This window comes from Dendropsophus ebraccatus, chromosome 5 (genome assembly GCF_027789765.1).
Source record: "Dendropsophus ebraccatus isolate aDenEbr1 chromosome 5, aDenEbr1.pat, whole genome shotgun sequence".
NCBI classification, from domain to species: domain Eukaryota; kingdom Metazoa; phylum Chordata; class Amphibia; order Anura; family Hylidae; genus Dendropsophus; species Dendropsophus ebraccatus.
In genome coordinates, this window is record NC_091458.1 from 115,856,069 (window position 1) to 115,878,301 (window position 22,233).

Genomic DNA, 22,233 nt, shown 5'->3' on the forward strand with positions numbered 1-22,233 from the left:
GCACTAGATGGATTTGAATCTGCAGTAGATTTCATGGCCCAGATTTGATTTGCTTTGAATCTGCAACTTCAAATCTGCACCAGATCCTTTAGGTGTGAAGTTGCAGATTTAAAGCAAATCAAATCTGGGCCACGAAATCTACTGTGGATCTGCGGCAGATACAGGATCTGCAGCAGATTAGATGGTGCAGATTTGAAAGTGTGAATGCACCCTAATGCTTTCACACGTACAGGATCCGGCACAGAATTGAACGCATTAGGCTGCATTCACACGTACAGGATCAGCAGCAGATTTCATTCTGTTATTTAGATCAAATCTGGGGCTGATCATATAGAAATACACTAAGGCTCGCATGTTGAATGTTTTTAGATGGCCTAATCTGTGATTAATGTTCTTGTCGAATTTTAAGGGGAGACAAACGGGAGTTTTTCATAGCAGGGATAAAGGAAAACGGAAATATGGTGAATGTCAATGAGCCCTTTATGTGAACTAATAATAGGATGTAAGCCTCTTGCTTGGCACTGTCCTCAATATTACTTACCTTTCATTAGACAGCTTCTCCTCTACAGACAAATCTTCAAAGATTTCTTTTGTCGCCTAGAAGAAGCCCCACAATATTAGAATACTCAGACAGCAGTGCTTAAAAGACCTCACTGCTTTCTGGAAAGGACACAAGTTCATATTTACACTATACAGTACAAACAGCAGTTTCATCATTTCTCTGCTTCACATTCAGCTCTCCATGGAAGAGGAAGTCATTGCAATCCAATGTATACAGGAAGACTGAAGGGACGATGGATAGATAACTAATGATGGATTTTAAGGCAAAACCACAATCTGCTGTCATGTACAGATGCAAATCCATACTGAAACTTTAGCAGTGAATATCATAGAGCATGTTCACATGCTGTAGATCTGATGCAGAAAATGCACTAAATCGATGTATTTAAAATCAGTTGCAGATCTGATGCAGAAAGTAATCTGATGCAGCAACTATCACTTTGCCAATTTTGGCATTTAAGGGCTTTTGATCCTTTTGTCTCAATCCCCCCCCAATAATAACTTCTGATATAATAGCCTTTAAGAATAGCTTACCTTCTCAGATTGCTCCTCATTTCTGTTCTGAAGGAGCAATTGCATGTACCTGGCCAAGGGATTGACTTCTTCTGGCTTCGTTTCTTCTTGAACATCACGTAACAGTTTCGGCTCTGCTGCAAAGGCCTTATAACACAAAAGCCACCATATAGATGTTACTACTAAAACTATTACAATTATGGCTTATCAACTGATAAGAAATTTAGAAAAAACAGCTGGCTACTATGCTCCAGGTGCATTTCTATACACATAGAAGACTTGCTGTCTGCAGGTGGTGCTGGATTTAAAAATCACAATAGAAAGGACTCACTGACCTTCATAAAGTTGGTCTGTATTCTGTATGGGTATGTGCACACTACGGAATTTGCACGGAAATTTCAAGCGGGGGCCACGCAGCAGACTCTGCTTGAAGTTCTGCCTGTCCCATTGACTCAATGATATTCTGATGCTCAATCAGTTGTCCGCTCAAAGATTTGACGTGTCGAACAAGGTGATCACTGGGCAATGTGGCCCTGTTTGGCTAAAAATCACCCTGTGTAATAGGGGCCTAACCTGCAGCGACTTTACACCTGTTGCTGCTGTAGAGAAGGTGCATTCCACCACTTATTTCCATCAGATATTAAATAGCGCCCATGCAGGAGCTGCGTTTTGCAGTAGTTCTGCAATCCAGCTCGTGGAATGGGCTCCTGGAAGGGGGACTTACTCATTAATGTCTAAATCTGCAAATAGGACATCTGAACAATCCTTCTAAAGATCAATACTTTAATGGACTGCCACCATACTGTTGTCAATGTGACATTCTATGTAACAACTCAAACATCCTTTCAATTAGACAACAATATAATTGGCCATTGGATTTACCTGTTGTTCATGCAGCTTTAGGATTACGATTAGGTGACATTATAGAGAATGACATTACCTCTGGCTGATGATCTACTTTCTCTTGTACTTCTGAGCTGTGTGGAACCGATTCTTCCTTATGTTCCTGGGGGTCATAATCCTTATATTCCTGGGGGTCATCTTCCTTATTTCCCTGGGGGTCCATCAGCTTACTCCTGTCCAAGCCTTGGTTTGAAATGTCACTTTTCTCTGTACTACTCACTAAAAAGAAAGTTTATACTGTAGCATATATTTTACTTGACAGCTTAAAGTAGTATTCTGAAGAGAAAAAATTAAAAAAATATATATATAAAAATAAAATAATAATAATGATAATAATAATAATCTGCAGAAACATTTAGCATTGCTTACCGGTCTCCCCCAGTTATGAAACCAGAAAAGTTCCCTGCTCAGAGCTGCTTCAAAACATCCCTCTACCCAGCAGACTCTCTTTCCACACAGTAAGGGCAGTATTACATGGCCCAATATTCCAAATAATTTTACAGAGCATATTACATGACTGGACCATTGTGTAACATGGGCTGCATGGACATAGTTAGCGATGTCTGTGCAGCCCTTGCTGTATATAGAAAATATATATTTTTTTTTTACTTACCTCTATACTCTCCTCGGTGTCCTTCTAGCCAATCACTGACCAAGACAGGACTGCGCCGCAGCCAGTGATTGGCTGAGCAGTCTGTCACTTCAGAGACCAGCTGTAAAGTTCCAGCTGCAGCTGCAGGGAACAGGCAGAAGCTAGAAGAACTTCGGGAGTGTGGACAAGTAAGTTGTTGTTTTTTTTAACACAATTGTCAGCCGTTGGCCGCCCTTCACTATTACATGTCACAAAGCGTGGTCAGCGGCTGATGGTTTTTCAACATGTTGTAAGTCAACAATAAGGCGATTGTTTCTTCGGCTAGATATTGTATTGACAAGGAGCAATAATCTGCCGCATCCGCCTGATTGGGCAGATTATAGCTCTGTGTAATAGAGCCTTAAGTTTGCAAAAGTTGCTGTATTCCCTATCTGCTTTTCTGCCTGTGTCATTGTTCTGCACAAGGCAGCATGCTGCAAACACACTTCAATTTCCCCTAAATGTCCCAATAAATATATGTGTATATGACTTGGTGATGATGTAGGGGGGGTGAGGCTACAGCTCAAAGGCGAGGTCCAGCCATGCCTCCTGAGTAACTAGATGATGATGATGTGTCTCGGAAGAAAGGGAGACCGTACCATATTGAAAATGAAAGAACCACTTGGCTTCCTGTCAGGGGTAAGCCAAGCAAAAACATACTGAAGCCATCACTATTTAGAAAGTTATATATGCTGGGGTAATAGTTTTACTTCAAGGGGGTCACAATTTTTTATTTCTTTCAAATCAACTGGTCCAGCAAAAGCCAGAGATCTGTAATTTATTTCTATTAAAAATCTCAAGTCTTCAATTACTTATCAGCTGCTGTATATCCTGCAGGAAGTGGTGTATTCCACTTCCTGCAGGACATACAGCACCTGTTAAGTACTGGAAGACTTAGGATTTTCTAATAGAAGTAAATTACAAATCTTTGGCACTTGCTGGAACCACTTGATTTGAACGAATTTTATACCGGTATAACCTTTTAATGATAATTCTCTTGGATATATATACAGGCTGCGAAGAGTTGTGTAAAATCTTGTGTAAAATCTGTAAATACATGCAGATACTTCCACCACCCACCATGGTAGGAAATAGATTCAGACTTGTCCCACTTCCATCTCTGATATGCGGTTTCAGCTTGTTAATATGTGACAAGCCGGGTTCTCCCCTGTCACATTCTCCAGTTTCTCCTGAACACAAGTGGCACCCACCATTGGTATATGGGGACTATTGTAATGACAAGTATTGCGATAATCATTCAGCCGACACTTATGGACAATTTTATTGTTAAAAGCTGAACAACAAAGCTGGAACTTCCTGTCTGATTCCATATGGACACGTCTGTGTGTAATGATCAATATGGTGTAGTAATGCAGAAGCCATTTCTTCCCTCACTGCATAGTGAGATATCAACCTGAATTTGCCTCAGTTGTCGCATATCAACAATCTCCATGTATTGTGTGACAACGCAGATCTCCATCATATTGTGTGATCTGCAGCTATTACTGGGACGCTACAGGCTGCTGGCTGCGCTTGTAGATGATATATAGTTATACAGTCAAGAATCTCTTTCCCAATGCTTCCTGCCATGGCCACAGCAATTTCTGCAAGCAATATGGCAAACTCAACTGAAATATTCTATCAAATCCTTTTCTCCTGCCTTGGGGTCCAGGGGGAAGGGAGAGGTAATAGTAATAATTCCTATGTGTAGAACACTCAGTGTTAGGCCCTATTCCACGGAACGATTATCGTCCGTATTCAGCAGATATCGGCCGCTACGGACGATAATCGTCCCGTGGAATAGAGTGCAACGATCAGCCGACATCGTTCATGTCGGCTGATCGTTGCAGTCGCTTGTTTTTCAACATGTTAAAAAACAAGCGACTGATACAGCAACGATCTGCTGCCGTCGCTCCGTAGAATAGGAGCGGCGGCAGCAGACGCTGCTATATCCTATGGGCCCCCACGCAGGTCCCCGCCGCCCCTCCCGCACTCACCCGCGGCAGCGAGCGGGGAACGAGGAGCAAACGAGCGCTGAGAGCGCTTGTTTGCTCCTCTAGACGACCCGTGAAATAGGGCCATTAGGCTGGGTTCACACTACGTTTTTGCAATCCATTTAAAAAAACAAAACAAAAAACATGGTAAAAACGCATGCATGTGTGTGCATCAGTTTTTCCATTAAATTCAATTATAAAAAAAACGGATCAAAACTGATGTTTTTTTAACATACACAAAAACGTAGTCGACCTCATTTTTGTGTCCGTTAAAAAAAAAAAACTCATCCGTATTGCAAAAAAAAAGTGTGAACCCAGCCATATCTTTCCTTTGGAACTTATCCCTATGACCTAACTCTACTCAAACTAGTGCTGCTGTTAACCCAATATCGTCCTCATCATGGTCACCATAGCCAAAAGGGGGCAGGTGACCACCCAGAACCCTGTGGATGTGACATAGGAGGATAGGGCTATTAGTATTAAATGTATTCAGCCATGTTCAGGTTTTATGTAAAGCTGGAATTGTAATATAAATGGGACATTAGAATTTTAGTATCAAAAACAAGGTACAAATGGAGAATAGAGTGTACCTGTCATATTCACATACATTCTCATGTTATATATTTTATTATGTGCGAACAACTTAATGTCACAGAAATACATAAAGAGCAAATTTTACAGATCACAGAATAATAATTATTCTACATAAAAGCTGATAGTAAAGCTGATGTTGTATGAAAAGAAAGCCCACTTAACTTACACGAGTCAGGCACTGAATAAGCTGCCACTTGTACATCTCCAGTGACACCAATGTCATGGACAGAGTCTCCAGATGGATGAGACAAGTCACTTTCAAGCTGCTCTGGTATGTCCTCCTGGTCTGCGGGAAAGAGGAGGGGGAAAGTTTAACAATGATCCCATTATCTTGTAGTGCCGGGCCTGGCAGAACTGTCTGGGAATCACAGAGTTCACACACTATGTAGCATTAGGCTCCATTCTATGGAGGCAGAAAAGACGTTTCTTTTAACCTCTTAATTAGCAGTGCTGCCACCGCGCTACTGCAGAGGAGTAGAGAAACCAAGCTGCTGGAAGAATAGCAGGTGAACAATGGGAATAGGTCTATTCAACAGACACTTTGCTTTATGCCTTACTATCTATTTAATATGACTTAGTATTAGTAGGTTTTTCAATTAAATAAGATGCAATGCTGACAGAAGATTGCTACATGGAGATTCTTCCATAACCAATTCTGGATATGATCAACACGTGTTAAAAACCTTTAAGGGTGCACTCACACGTACAGGATCAGCAGCAGATTTGATGGTGCAGATCCTTGGCAGATTTGATGGCACAGATATCAATGTAATAAATAACTAAACACAGCATCAAATCTGCTGCAGATCCTGTACATGTGAACGCACCCTAAAGCGTACACTGTATCCACCAACCCAATACCCCAAACTGCTGGTACCGTCCATTTCCAGTTGTGTATTTTAAGATGTGCCCGGTGCCTTGGTTAGGTTAAAAAAAATAATCTTTTCATCTGCAGCAGCCGAGTCAATGTGGCCTAGAATGTCTGTGCCCTAGGCCTGCTATGCCTATTATTTCTTCCTCATCATTAGGAATACCCCGGCAGGATTTCTCCTATTCATCACTTGTCTAAGCAGTGCACATGTGTCTTAATGATCCAAAGCAGCACATGTGCAGTGTTTAGACAAGCAATGAGTAGGAGATATCCTGTCCAGAGACGTTCCTAATGAGGAGGGTGGGGAGGAAGAAAGGAGCAGTGTCGCAGGCCTAGGGCACAGACACTCTAGGCCACGCCTAGCTGCTGTAGATTTAAAAAATCTTTTTTTGCTCTAAACAAGGCACCGGGAACATTTTAAAAAGACACAGCCGGGAAGGTCTAAGGGCCCTATTACACCAACAGATAGCTGACAGATTGTTACAGCCAAAGCAAGAAATGGATTTGAAAAGAGGAGAAATCTCAGTCTTTTCTTTATGACCTCCTCTCTGTCTACAGTCCGTTCCTGCCTTTGGCTGCAATAATCTGTCAGATATCTGTTGGTGTAATAGGGATTTACTCTCATCAGAGGGACGGTACCAACGGTTTGGGGGGGGGGGGTTGGTTGCTACAGTGTCGATTTAAAGCAGGGGTGGGGAACCTTTTCCATGTCGAGGGCCGGTCGGGCCTTAATAAAATCATTCGAGGGCCGCAATCAATGTTATACCATGTGTGGCAGTTAGTAGCGGGGGTTTGCAGCACCCGAACAAGGCAAAGTATTGTTCCCCTAATGCCCCTGCTATTGTAGTTAACCCTCTGTGATGCCCCTTGTACCTGATTTGAATCCTTAGTGATGCCCCTGGTGGCCTAGTTAACTCCTCAGTCATGTCCCTGGTGGCCTAGTTAACCCCCCAGTCATGTCCCTCGTGGCCTAGTTAACCCCCCCAGTCATGTCCCTGGTAGCCTAGTTAACTCCTCAGTCATGTCCCTGGTAGCCTAGTTAACCCCTCAGTCACGTCCCTGGTAGCCTAGTTAACTCCTCAGTCATGTCCCTGGTGGCCTAGTTAACTCCTCAGTCATGTCCCTGGTGGCCTAGTTAACCCCTCAGTCATGTCCCTGGTGGCCTAGTTAACCCCCCCCAGTCATGTCCCTGGTAGCCTAGTTAACCCCCCAGTCATGTCCCTGGTGGCCTAGTTAACCCCCCAGTCATGTCCCTGGTAGCCTAGTTAACCCCCCAGTCATGTCCCTGGTGGCCTAGTTAACTCCTCAGTCATGTCCCTGGTGGCCTAGTTAACTCCTCAGTCATGTCCCTGGTGGCCTAGTTAACTCCTCAGTCATGTCCCTGGTGGCCTAGTTAACCCCGCAGTCATGTCCCTGGTGGCCTAGTTAACCCCCCCAGTCATGTCCCTGGTAGCCTAGTTAACCCCCCAGTCATGTCCCTGGTGGCCTAGTTAACCCCCCAGTCATGTCCCTGGTAGCCTAGTTAACCCCCCAGTCATGTCCCTGGTGGCCTAGTTAACCCCCCCAGTCATGTCCCTGGTGGCCTAGTTAACTCCCCAGTCATGTCCCTGGTGGCCTAGTTAACCCCCCCAGTCATGTCCCTGGTAGCCTAGTTAACTCCTCAGTCACGTCCCTGGTAGCCTAGTTAACCCCTCAGTCACGTCCCTGGTAGCCTAGTTAACTCCTCAGTCATGTCCCTGGTGGCCTAGTTAACTCCTCAGTCATGTCCCTGGTAGCCTAGTTAACTCCTCAGTCATGTCCCTGGTGGCCTAGTTAACCCCTCAGTCATGTCCCTGGTGGCCTAGTTAACCCCCCCAGTCATGTCCCTGGTAGCCTAGTTAACCCCCCAGTCATGTCCCTGGTGGCCTAGTTAACCCCCCAGTCATGTCCCTGGTAGCCTAGTTAACCCCCCAGTCATGTCCCTGGTGGCCTAGTTAACCCCCCCAGTCATGTCCCTGGTGGCCTAGTTAACCCCCCCAGTCATGTCCCTGGTGGCCTAGTTAACCCCCCAGTCATGTCCCTGGTAGCCTAGTTAACTCCTCAGTCATGTCCCTGGTGGCCTAGTTAACTCCTCAGTCATGTCCCTGGTGGCCTAGTTAACCCCTCAGTCATGTCCCTGGTAGCCTAGTTAACCCCTCAGTCATGTCCCTGGTGGCCTAGTTAACTCCTCAGTCATGTCCCTTGTGGCCTAGTTAACCCCTCAGTCATGTCCCTGGTGGCCTAGTTAACCCCCCAGTCATGTCCCTGGTGGCCTAGTTAACCCCCCAGTCATGTCCCTTGTGGCCTAGTTAACCCCCCAGTCATGTCCCTGGTGGCCTAGTTAACCCCCAGTGTCTGCCCCAAATGAAAAAAATAGACATCCCACTCACCTTTCCTCCGCTCCCACGCTGTCCAGGTCCTCTTCTCCCTCCTCTCTTCTGTGCCGGTCTTCTCCTGCAGGCGGCGCGCGATGAAATGACGTCATCGCGCGCGGCCCGCAGGAGTCAGAAGACGTGCGCCGCGCTGGTGAGGCAGGAGCCGGCATACAACACATCTTCCTGTGTCTGTGCCAGCTCCTGCCTCACCAGCGCGGCGCACGTCACAGGAGGGCAGGAGTCAGAAGATGTGCACCGCTCTGAGGGGAAGGAGCCGGCACTCACAGCATCCTCCTGGCAGCTGTCACAGACACAGGAGGATGCCGTGTGTGTCGGCTCCTTCTCCTCCAGAGCGGCGCATGTCACAGGGGAGCCGCGGGCCACATCCGGAGGTGTCAGGGGCCGGATGCGGCCCGCGGGCCGGAAGTTCCCCACCCCTGATTTAAAGGGTGGTCCGATTTAAAAATATTTATCCTGTAGATAGGGGACAAGTATGAGATTGTGGGGGTCTGACCTCTGTGCCCCCGAGGGATCTGTTGAGTACAGCACAATAGCTTAAACAGCGATTTTTGCATTATTGGTTCCCTTTAAGGTCTATGGATCCTTATATTCCAGTGAGATGGGTAGAGTAGCTCTCAGCTGACTTCTCTCTAGCAATTAGTAGGGATCTGAACACCCAGCCCCAAAAGAGCAAAACTTTGAACATGTTTCTTTACAAAGTTTTGTCAAAATGACAGTAACACTATAAAAGCAAGGGACTTTTTTTGGGCCTAAATAGGTTTGAATATTGCATATTACCATTTGCTTTAGCTTATACAAAATATACATAAGGAATCCCTGACATCATAGTTTCCTAGATGGCTTTATTTAAAGAACTGGTTTAACTTATTAGATTTTTAGGGTTTTAGGTCATGCTCAGTCACTTATTACCCATTGGGCTTGATAATTTAAAAAAAACAAAAAAAAAACTTCAGATCAGATGAGATTATTTTTTAAGAAAATTATGCTTATTTATCACATTTATAACAGTGTATTGCATTGGTAACCCTTAGTGCAGAGAATGAGTAGATGACATACAGCAGAGCACTGTGTTCAGAGACCTTTCGGTTTTGTAAATTATTCCATTATGCTGTTAAGTGAAAGACTTACATAACCCTGTGGTTGAGAAATCTCCAACCTATTATGTTATCTGTCAGCGCACAATGATTTACATTATGCCTTCATGTAATACATTGTTTACTAGGACACTGACAGCCCTGAATGGATCTCAGATGATGTGAATTTATTTGTGGTTCCTGCAATTGTCTTAAGGTTTACAGTCCTTTGAGACATTAGATTATGAAAACGTTCCCCGTTAGATCTTTGTGGTCATTGACATAAAACATAAGCGATTGTGCTGAATTGTTCCACTCCTCCTGCGTATCGTCAAATTGTACTGACAGCAGGCGACCTCTGTTGGTCCCAAGGGAGTAGTACAACACGTACCCATCCATGGTAACACAACACACAATCCTGTTACATCAGCGCCAAATCCTCAGGAATCTGAACTAACACAATGTGGAGTTTATCCTGTTTCGAACAAAACTATTATGGAGCTGGAATATAAACATAGATAAAATTATTTGTAGATAAATAATAGTTCATCGACCTTCTGTAACTGGATTTTCACTGTGCACAAGCACACTATATGGTTGATTACAGTGACTTAGAAAGATGCACCCGTTAGAGAGAGCCAAACATTAATTATGTAGCAAGACTGTGGAATGTTGTAAAAAAATAAAGAAAGAAATAGTCAGTATTGATCACTTAACCCCTTAATGACGGAGCCAATTTTCGTTTTTTCCTCCTCCTGTTTAAAAGGCCATAGCACTAGTATTTTTTCACCTAGAAACCCACATGAGCCCTTATTTTTTTGCACCACTAATTGTACTTTGCAACTGCAGAATGCATAAAATACACTGCGAAACCACAAAAAAATGATATGTGCGGTGAAATTGAAAAGAACTTAACAAAAAAAACATGCGATTCTTTGTATTTTGGAGGGGGGGGGGGTTACGCTGTTCGTCCTATGGTAAAACTGACATGATATATGTTCCTCAAGTCAGTACAATTAAAACAATATGCAACTCGCATAACTTCGCTTTTTATTAAAAATTTTCTGGATTTGATGCGACCAAAAATGCATTATTTTGTACTTTGGCGGGTTTTTTGCACTTATGCCGTTTACCGCACGACATCCAGAATGAGATAATTTAATAGTTCGGGCAATTACGCACACGGCAATACTTAATATGTTTATTATATAAATTTATATTTATAAAATGGGAAAAGGGGGGTGATTCAGACTTTTATTAGGGGAGGGTTTTTTTCATTAATAGAAACACTTTTTTTTTTTTTTTTTACTTGTACAGTAATTAGAAGTCCCTCTGGGGCACTTCATATAGCTCCAATGATCCCTCATAGGGATCAGTGTAGTATGCTTTATACAGCACCAATCAATGAGATAAGAGCTCTATTGGTCTGATCTGCTGCAGACCAGATCAATAGAATACCGAGCCGGGATCTGTGTCATTTCGACGCTGAGTCCCGGGGGCAGTAAGATGAAAGGATCCCCCCTCCGCGATTGCATGGCGGGGGGGGGGAGATCACCCCACTAGACACTAGGAAAGGCTGTACAGAAAAATTTCAAATGCAGCTATCATGTTTAAAAAGCTGCATATAACAGTCCTAATTAGCGGGAGCGGCGATCGCCTGCGCCCACTAATAGCCACGGTCCCGGGCTGCAGATAGCAGCCCTCTGAACTCCCCTAGCGATGAGATGGCGTAAAAGTACGTCATCCGTCTGACCACGGATGTATATTTATGCCCTGACGACGTTAAGGGAGTTCAGAGGGGGGCCGCACGGCGACCCCACTCTGAACAGCCACGATCCCTGGTGCTGCTTGTAGCCCCCCAGCCTCCCCCGACAACATGGTCACGGAGGAGCGATCCCCGCATCTGACCTGGGCCAGGGCCAGGCGCTGATCCCAGCTCGCACTCTATTGTTTCCGGCTGCAGCAGCCAAAAGCGATACAGTGACTATCTCATTGATCTATGCAGTATTACTATACTGCATACATCTCAATGAGAGATCAGTGTGCCTATGCTAGAAGTCCCCTAATGCGGCTTCTAGTATAAGTGTAAAAAAAAAAAAAAAAAAAAAAAGAAGAAAATGTTTAATTACTAATAAATAATCCCCTCCCCTAATAAAAGTTTCAATTACCCCCCCTTTTCCCATTTTATAAAGAAAAATAAATAAATAAACATGTTTGGTATCGCCGCGTGCCTAATCACCCAAACTATTAATTAATTTCATTTCTGATCTCGAACAGTAAAGGCGTAAGCGCCCAAAAATTCCAAAGTGCAAAATTTTTGGTCGCATCAAATCCAGAAAAATTGTGCATATGCGCAATCAAGGTACCGATAGAAAGAACACATCATGGCGCAAAAAAGACACCTCACACAGCCCCATAGACCAAAGGATAAAAGCACTATAAGTATGGGAATGGAGCGATTTTAAGGAACATATATTTGTTAACAATGGTTTGAATTTTTTACAAGCCATCACATAAAATAAAAGTTATACACGTTACATATCGTTGTAATTGTAATGACTTGAGGAACATATAGAACAAGACAGTTTTACCCCAGAGCAAACGGTGTAAAAAACTAATACCCCCCAAATTTAAAAAAAAAGCGTATTTTTTTTCAATTTCACCACACATTTAATTTTTTCCTGGTTTTGCAGTGTACTTTATGCAAAAATAAAGCCTGTCATTACAAAGTACAATTAGTGGCACAAAAAATAAGGGCTCATGTGGGTTTCTAAATGAAAAAATTCAATTGGCTATGGCCTTTTAAGTACAAGGAAGAAAAAGCAAAAACGCAAAAATGAAAATTGGTCCGGTCGTTAAGGAGTTGAACTATTTTACTTTATAGTAAAATTGTTCAGTGTACAGTATTAGTAGGTGTACTCACTGTCTATACTGCAGCTCCTTGTGTACCTCCTAGAGCTAAAATCAGACTCCCCTCCTCCAGGCTGTGCTGTCCTGCTCTGTGGTTATTCTGTCCATGAGATGGCCGACATGGGGGAGTATGTGACCATGCCCCGCCCCTAAGCTTCCAATACTGAGCCTGTAAATGCCTATGGAGGACACTGGGGGTTGGTCATGGTCACATGCCCCTCCATGTCAGCCATCTTATGGACAGCCTCACCATACAGCAGTGGAGCACAGCCTGGAGGAGGGGATTCTGATTTTAGCTCTATGAGGTACACAGGGAGCTGCAGTCAGTACACTTACTACTACTGTACACTGCACAATTTTACTATAAAGTGGCCAACTCCTTTAATTTAGACATCTCAAAATGTATACACCTTCTGCACAAAAGCCTTACCCCTATCCTCCGCCACAACTACCTGCAAGGTCTGGTCTCCACACCCTACAACAAAAGTGCCTAAGGAGCGATCTTGAAGCCCATGACTCACATAGTTACTAACTTGCCTCCCAATTCCTATATGTCTATTGGTGGTTAGATTCTCATCACAGTAATGTCACCACAGTGCTTTATGGTGCCCTGGCTAATACTCTATAATTATAAATGGCAATAGATGCCCCTCCCAGTTTGAGCGGTTGTTTGGGTAAATGCTCACAAAACAAGTGGATGGCCCCGCACTCCCTAATACTACTACAGTCTCAAACACCTAAGAACACAATTCTCTAGATTCCAATCACTATCTTTAAGGGACTGAAATAAACTAAACTAAATTTGCCTGCATCTTCTGTTAATTGTAGCTCCAACATTTGGCGCGGGCGAGTCTGGGTCCCTGCAGGTCCCCATGGCTACCTTCAGTTTAGAGCATCTATCATGTTCAGAGGGCCTAAACAAGCCCCTTACAAATATTTGTGCCCTCTTCACACGTCCATGGCTGTATTTATGATCAGGAAGCCTTTTTGGAAAACCATCAGTGTTTCCTGACCGTAAAGACGGAGTGAAAAAAAATAGCTTTACTCCCATCTGTCTTCTCTCTGTCTTCGGGCTTGGCGAGCAAGAGTGACGTCACTTGTGAGCCACAACCCTAGGGAGGAGAGAGAGTGGCCACTTCTGGCCTAAGGTATAATGCTGCCTCCGGATATAAGAGTGACCGACAAGGCCAAGGCAATTACAGAGTCAGCCCCGGCAGCACTTGCCCAGGTGCTGCTGCTGGCTCGAGCTGCCAAGAAGTAAATCTGGAATTCCAGACAAATATAAGACATGTCATATATTCAGGCCTGTTTTCCGGTAAGGACACCCTCCAGGAAAAATCTGTATGGGTATCTGTGCCCAATAGAAGCCTATGGGTCAGGATAGATTTTCTTGACATTTGAAGGGGGTCAAAGGGTGCTATTACACAGGCTGATAGTGGCCCAATCAATACTGTAAATGAGTGCCGATCTGCTAGATCGCTGCTCATTTACTGGGCCTATTACACGGCCAAATAATCGCTTAGCAAGGGCTGCACGAACATGGATAGTGATGTCCATGCAGCCCTTGCTTTTAGTGTAAAATAATAAAATATTATCTCACCTTATCACGTTCCTGGCTGTCCCTGGAAGCCTTCACCGCTGTCTGCAGCTCTGCGTTCTGTTCCGACCTTTGCACTTATTGGCTAAGCGGCCGGCGATTTAATATTTTATTATGCAGCGTTTTGGCTTGTGGCCTTCATCAGCTCATTAGCTAATGAAGGCCATGAGCCGAAACGCCGCGTCCTCCTGTGTTGTACCTGTACTATGTGATACTCCAATAAAAGAACACTAAGCACTGGTTAGTGCCGGGATCATTCTTCTACTGGGACCAGTTCCAACCACGAGCACCACCCCACTACAGTGTGCCGTTTTATTCCAGTAACAGCATTCTCAGTAATGTCACTGCTGCTCTCTAGTGAATGACAGCACCACTTCATTTTCTTTACACTTTTGTTATTAAAGATCATCAGTCACAAAACATGTAATTCAAATAGAAAAAAACAGCCAGGTGCAATAAATCTCTCACCCTTCATCCGCATGCTATGTCATGCGTACTGTCACGAAGAGTGTTAACAAGAAAATACAGTAATCAAGTCCGTACGTTTATACGGTGTCGCAATCCGTGCTGCAAAAAAACGGACATGTCGTAATGCGGACCATTTTTTTGCGGCACGGATCGCTGGGGTAATGATGTGTGAACGGAGTACTACGGATGCACATACGGTGGTGCGGTCCGCGGCCACGGACTGCACTATGGGTGTGTGAATGTGGACTAAGGGCTCCAGAACCCTTTTTGAACAAGGTCAGTGTCCTGGGAAGATGTTGCAGCCAATAAATACTCATCAATCACATGAATTTGCATGCTTAATGTGACAACTAAGGCCAGTGTGTGTAGCATCCTACTAAGAGTGTTCAGGGTTGTCACCTGAGCACTTCCACCAGAGTCTACACACCTCAAGAGTCCAAGGTGAGTATGAGGGTGTTTTTTTCTTTGTTTGTTTTTGTTAGCAAAGCTAGAAAAAAAAAACGTTGATCCATCAATTGAAAAATGTAGATCTGTTTAATTTTACTGAATGTGGACAACAAAGCAGCTCTTATTACTGTAATATTCCACAACTACCTACATGTACTACCCACTAAAAGGCCTACAGTCTCTTAAAATAATTATTATTACTTAAGTCTCTATTCTACTCTCTTTCAATAACTACAGTAGGTAAATCATGAACCCAGTACCATATTAGTACTGACAATGTCTTTTTATTTTGTCTAGTAAGCCCTATAGGTGAACACCAAGGATGACCTTTCACTACTTTTAAATAGTTTATTGAATACATTGTATATGAAGCAGTACATTTCTGACAGCTACAGAATAACCTTCTCCAGAGTCCTGCTTATAAAATCTCAGTACACTATGTTCTGTCGTTTTTATACTCAGCAGATTTCTCGCTTTGTTCAGTGTGATGTCACGTATTTATCTTTATGCCAGAAAAGCTGGACACATTACAATGATTCATCTCCAGTAGCTGCTCACAAATTCCTTCCCACTTTCTGGTTTGTTGTACCCGTGACCCTTCTATAGGAGGGGATCTTACCTTGCAGTGAGGAGTCTGAACAATTGAGGTCTTCTGGATGTAACTTTTCAGGGTCAGAATGGTGGGACAAATCCAAACTTTCCTTTCCTGGCTTGTAAACACTAGAGAGATATAAAAATTACTAAAAATTAACACTTATCAAATGTCTTTATCTAGAGCAGTGATTTTCAACCTTTTTTGAGCCGCGGCACACTTTTTATACTTAAAAAATCCCGGGGCACACCACCAACCGAAATGGCACAACATGACACTAAAACAGTACATATTATACATATAGTTAATAATATAGATTCTAAATGTATTTATACTCACTCAGTGTGAAACCTGGGCCTGTTTTCTTCTCCCCCCTGTGCTTCTCTCCTGTGCTTCTCTCCACCATACTTCTCCCCCCTACTTCTCTCCTGTGCTTCTCTCCACCATACTTCTCCCTCCTGCTTCTCTCCTGTGCTTCTCTCCACCATACTTCTCCCCCCTGCTTCTTTCCTGTGCTTCTCTCCCCCGTGCTTCTCTCCCCCAGTGCTTCGCACTGTGTCAGACTGAAAGAATACAACACTTCCTGCAGGACATACAGCAGCTGACAAGTACTGGAAGACTGGAGATTTTTAAATAGAAGTAAATTACAAATCTATACAACTTTCTGAAACTAGCTGATTTAAAAGAAAAAGATTTTCGCTGGAGTGCCCCATAGGCATCTAAAAAATTTAAAATCTTATAGCTTCCAAAAAATACACATAATAAAAAGTCAAAGAAAAATAACACATTCCATATATGCCCTATGTTATGTCGTTATATTAGTAAATTGGTGTGATACTATACCTGGAGAGCTGTTCTGCTTCACCTCCCACTGCAGTATCTACAACATCATGGCTCAGTTGAGAAAGATGTGCAGTTTTTGGAATAGGTGAAAGTCTATGATCAACGCTGTGGCGAGATGATGAAATATATGAACCATCTATAATGAAAGAAATATGAAGTACACCATTCAAATAATAATTTACAAATCAAGTGCAGTATACATTTATATAGGTACAGCATATATGATTATTTAAAGGGGTATTTAGATCTGATAAAGTGATGTCATATTGTTAGGATCTACCATTACTTTATGAATAGTGAAAGAAAGAAAAGAAAAGGGAAGCAGAAGTTTTCAGGGATATTCCTCTGCACAATGGGTTTTGGACTCTAATCATAACATGATGGCATATCCTAGCCTTATGCAATGGGAATACCCATAGCTCCCTATTGTGCACAGGGCACTGAGGATGAAGGTATGTGCAGTTTTCATGTAATCCTGTGTCCTGTAAGGCCGTTTGAAGTACTGCCCCGACCCTAGAATGACAATCTAGCTGGCCCCACTGATAATCATCAGAAGGGATGGGCCTGGCGGGGGCTGGATTTGCACGCTGGGGACGGGGCAGTGCTCCAAAAGGCCTTACTGGATACAGGATTACATTAAAACTGAACGGGAACAGCGCCAAGGATGAAGGTAAGAAACATACCTTCATCCTCAGCGCCCCACCAGGGGCTATCTGCAGGTTAGATTTATATAACTTCATGATATGCAAATTTAGTTGTTCAAAGCACTGGGGGTGGTCCTTTAGCCCTCCTTTAGACCAATTCTCTGGGCCAACAGCTCCTGCGGAATACCTACTAATAAATATTCAGCGACGCTCTGCAGGGACGTCAATGTGGGCTGGTGTTCATTGCGGAGCGCCTGATGAACATCAGTAGGTGTTCTGCCAGGGCTGACAGATGGGTGTACCCCTCCCCCCCCCCTCCCCACACACACACATTGCACTGTATGCCCTAATATACATATTAACAAAAGTTAAAGTAACACCAGTTAAAATAACATGGCAGCACACCAACATAATGTATGTCCTCTGCTCTATTAGAACCTACCAGCAGATTAGGATCACCTAACCTCCTGCTGGATTCCTTTTAAGAATATTAATTCCTACTATTACCTTCCAGAGATACTCTTTCTTGACTCTTTTCGCCTTTTGGCACAGGAGTTGACGACAGTCTACGGGCCAAGGACTTCTTGGTCCGTGGTGGTGGTGGTGTAATATCTACTTCAGCTGACAGACGCTCTTCATATTTCTCAGTTTTTAGCTTGTTTAAAAGAATATGCTGTTGTGGAGTGAGGTTGTCCTCTAAAAAAGTCACTCTGTGATGTGGTACGGCAGGCACAGAACTTATGTAACCCCGGCTTGGTATACCGGCAGCCAGTGGGTAGTTCTCAATTGAAGCGGTGTGAATGACTCTATGCTGATAGTTTCGATACGCCTCCTCTAAAAACTCTGCTTCTTTTTCAAGTTCTCTGATTCGTGCTTTGGTGCTAGCTACAAACTCCAGATCTGAATCAGGGGAACTGCTTCGTGTTCCGTCATTGTGCCGATGCCTTCCAATGGAGATGCCACCTGTTTCAACAAGAGAGCCCAGTAACCGCCGACTTTTCAATGCAGGTTTCTCATCATAATTATTGGGGTTGACAATCCGGCTGGCAGGGAAGCCTAGCGTTGGACGATCGAGCACAGACGCCTTGGGATAGTGATACAATTCATTTTCAAGGGCTGATCAAGCGAGAGGATCACAGAGAAAAACAAAAAACAGAAGAGATTGTACAGCATGAGAAATCATTGAGTAAGCCGGTATTTTAAAGGAGATTATTATACTTTAAGGCAGGGGTGGGGAACCTCTGGCCCGCGGGCCGCATCCGGCCCCTGAGACCTCCTGATGCGGCCCACGGCCCGCAGCTCTCCTGTGATGCGCGCCGCTCTGGAGGAGGAAGGAGCCGACAGACACAGCATCCTCCGGTGTCTGTGACAGCTGCCGGACACAGGAGGATGCTGTCTATGCCGGCTTCTTCCCCAGCAAAGCGGCGCGTGTCTTCAGTCTCCTGCGGGCCGCGCGCGATGACGTCATTTCATCGCGCGCTGCCTGCAGGAGAAGACCGGCACAGAGGACCTGGGACAGAAGAGGACATGGGCAGCGTGGAAGCGGAGGTAAGGTGAGTGGGATGTTTATTTTTTTTATTTGGGGGTTAACTAGGCCACCAGGGACATGCCTGATGGGGGTTAACTAGGCCACCAGGGACATGCCTGATGGAGGATTAACTAGGCCACCAGGGACATGCCTGATGGGGGTTAACTAGGCCACCAGGGACATGCCTGATGGGGGTTAACTAGGCCACCAGGGACATGCCTGATGGGGGTTAACTAGGCCACCAGGGACATGCCTGATGGGGGTTAACTAGGCCACCAGGGACATGCCTGATGGGGGTTAACTAGGCCACCAGGGATATGCCTGATGGGGTTAACTAGGCCACCAGGGACATGCCTGATGGGGGTTAACTAGGCCACCAGGGACATGCCTGATGGAGGTTAACTAGGCCACCAGGGACATGCCTGATGGGGGTTAACTAGGCCACCTGGGACATGACTGATGGGGGTTAACTAGGCCACCTGGGACATGACTGATGGGGGTTAACTAGGCATACCAGAGGCATCACTGGGGGGGTTAACTAGGCTACCAGGGACATGACTTGGGGGTTAACTAGACTACAAGGGGCGTCACTGGGGGGGGTTAACTACAATAGCAGGGCATCACTGGGGGTTAACTACAATAGCAGGGGAACTAGGGGAACAATACTTTGCCTTGCCCCGGGTGCTGCAAACCCCCGCTACTAACTGCCGCGCACGGTATGCGGCCCTCGAATGATTTTATTAATGCCCGACCGGCCCTCGACATGGAAAAGGTTCCCCACCCCTGCTTTAAGGGTACGTTGCGTACATTGTGGATCCGCTGCGTGTATGGAACCCATTCAAATTCACAGTACTGGATCTGCAGCGTATTTCGCGTCAAATCCACTGCGGATCCGGTAGGTGTGAACGTACCCTAAAGGATTTTACCATACAGCTGTATCTTGAGCAATTATTGCACACAAGAGGAAAAACTAATTATAAAGGAAGACTAAAAGAGGCAAAGAAGTGTTTTATCGTGAAAAAGAATGAGTTTGTATAAAAAAAAAATTGCAATGAATGCAAGTAAAACAGTGACCTTCCTAAAAGTATATATGTTGCAGTGAAATTATAGAATCCAGGGATTTTATCAAATCCTGGGAAATGATGGAATGAACACCCCGTTCCATCATTTCCCTAGGGATTTGATCAAATGACTGACCCCTTTTAGGGAAATGCAATGAACAATTGAGGAGTCACCCAGCTACATGTTTGGCGGCGGAGGCGGACGGGGGAGCAGAGCGGCACACCTCCCCAGCAGGCATATGGCGGCTGGGGCGGACGGGAACTCCTGGCAGGCACGGCGGTGGAGGCGGACGGGGGAGCAGAGCAGCACACCTCCCGGCAGACATGTGATGGCGGGGCGGACAGGACCGGAGGCAAACGGGGAGCAGAGCGGCACACCCCCCAGCAGGCATACGGCGTTGGGGTGGACGGCGGAGCGGACAGGCCGGGAGAGCAGAAGGCATGTCGCAGGATGGGGCGGACGGGGAGCGGAGCGGCACACAGCGTTGGGGGCGGGCGCAGAGCGGACAGGCCGGAGGAGCAGGAGGCACGTAGCAGGGAAAATGAGCAAAACGGGGAGCAGAAAGGCGGTGGAGGCGGACGGGGAGCAGAGAGGCAACACGGTAAGCGAATTCTATGTCACAGGGGAAGATGATAGAGTTCATTCCATCATTTCCCTGAAAGGGGTCAGGGATTCGATCAGATGCCTAGGGAAATGATGGAACGGTCATTTCCAGGGATTTGATTAAATCCCTTATTGATTTGATCAAATCCCTGATTCTATCATTTCACTGCAACATATACATTACTACTGTGTAACAGACATGTTTATCAGTCAAGTAGAGCTGGACAGGCATTATGCTGTTATATACAGCAGCTCCCCGAACGTCTATTATACTGAACAACAATCCCATTCATTTACACAGGTAATACAATTGTCACATTGCTACATTACGGTTATTTTATCAAACCATTTTGTCAGTATAGCATCCGCTGTAAAACAAAGTGCCACAGTACATACAACTGCAGTTATAGCTTGAAAAGTAAAATCAATTACTTCTGCAACAATAGTCTGGTCTTTTTTACTTGACTGTAGCCCTGGCCTTAACCCCCTTTGTGCATTCTGACATCTCTACACAGGTGTAAAGGGTAAATTTAGCGTTTTTCATACCTTATTTTATATCATACGTCATGGTGCTTGTTCAAGTAAAAAGTCATCTTTTATCAACTGCAGATTGAGTTAAGTGGGCGGGACCTCGCGGCATTAGCGCCACTTAGCCCCGCCCACAACACAAAAGTTGGTCCCGCCCCCTCGCCAGCCATTGGAACAGGCTGGCCAAAAGGTCTAGACCCCTTTACATCGGCCAACCAATGGGCGCCAAGGGGGCGGGACCAACAGTGCCACTGTGGGCGGGGCTAAGTGGCGCTAATGCCGCGATGCCACGTCCACTTAATACAATCTGCAGTTGATAAAAGGACACTTTTTACTTGAACAAGCACCATGACGTATGATATGAAATAAGGTATGAAAAACGCTAAATTTACCCTTTACACCTGTGTAGAGATGTCAGAATGCACAAAGGGGGTGACAGTGTCACTTTAAGCTAGCCATACATTTTTGATAACTCTTATAAGGGAGGGGATGCCTGTGCTTCCCGTCCTGTCACTCGGCACTGTGTGATGCAGAGCAGGACAATTAGCTAGGCCTGCATTACACAGCATCTAGATCTGACCAGAAGACATCATCGTAGGAGTTGTAGTTTTGCAATCTGTGGCTCTCGATTTTAGAAGTGGCTCCAGATTTTAGAAGTACAAACCCCCCCCCCCTTCAGTGTCACCATCCATTACGACATGGTGGGTCAGTACAGGGACAGTGGATCATTGAATTATTTAAGGGAGTAAAGTGGCACAATGAAATGATGTGAGAGGATACAGTGGCACAATTAGTTGCTTTAGTATGCTATATCCTATTTAGTTTCTGTAGTATGCATCCTGTTTTACCCCCGCCATGTCCAGGGCTTTAACTCTGGCTCTTCATGCCACCTTTGTTTAGTTCCCTGCAGAAATTACCTGCTAAGTCACTGGTTTTCTGTGTCTTGTGCCATCTACTGCTGAGGCTATAATCTCTGCATGGTAAACTAGAATGGCAGGGGGAGGAAGAGGGTGGCAGCACTAGGCACAGCGGAGATAAAACAGGTGAGGATATCATATTTATTTTCTGACAAAAACAGCATTTTTCTATATTATGGTAGCACAGACAGATATATGAAAGGTACCATGTGTTTCCTTGACCAAACAGCTATCTAACAATGTCAGCTGACATATTCACTTTTTTCATCACATAGGTAACCGTTTTAGTTGTACCTGGAACACAGATTCCTTTTATAAATGTTGGGGGAAGCTTTCTACCATATATACACATAATAAAAAAAAAATATTAACAGCATAAAAGACAAGACATACAAACCTTGTTGGGTTTGTCTCAGCTGAAACTCAAGTTGTTCAACTTGGGCACTTAATCGCTTTGAAGATTCTTCCCGACTTAATAACTGCATTTTCATTTCCAAACCACGTTCAATCTATAATATTAAATCCGGAGCTCAGGCAGTA

The 22,233-nt window shown here is 44.6% G+C and overlaps 1 protein-coding gene across 2 annotated transcripts in view; it reads right to left on the reverse strand.

Annotated features, from left to right (window-relative positions):
* OFD1 (OFD1 centriole and centriolar satellite protein) overlaps positions 1–22,233 on the reverse strand; it is a 43,066-nt gene that overhangs the window by 2,683 nt on the left and 18,150 nt on the right. For both annotated transcript variants that reach the window (XM_069971073.1, XM_069971074.1), the window contains exons 15-22: positions 22,091–22,202; positions 17,563–18,171; positions 16,412–16,547; positions 15,596–15,696; positions 5,363–5,482; positions 2,015–2,196; positions 1,096–1,221; positions 542–597 (exon numbers count right to left, since the gene is read on the reverse strand). In XM_069971073.1, coding sequence (XP_069827174.1) covers positions 542–597; positions 1,096–1,221; positions 2,015–2,196; positions 5,363–5,482; positions 15,596–15,696; positions 16,412–16,547; positions 17,563–18,171; positions 22,091–22,202 — 1,442 coding nt within the window. The remainder of the gene's footprint in view (positions 1–541; positions 598–1,095; positions 1,222–2,014; positions 2,197–5,362; positions 5,483–15,595; positions 15,697–16,411; positions 16,548–17,562; positions 18,172–22,090; positions 22,203–22,233) is intronic.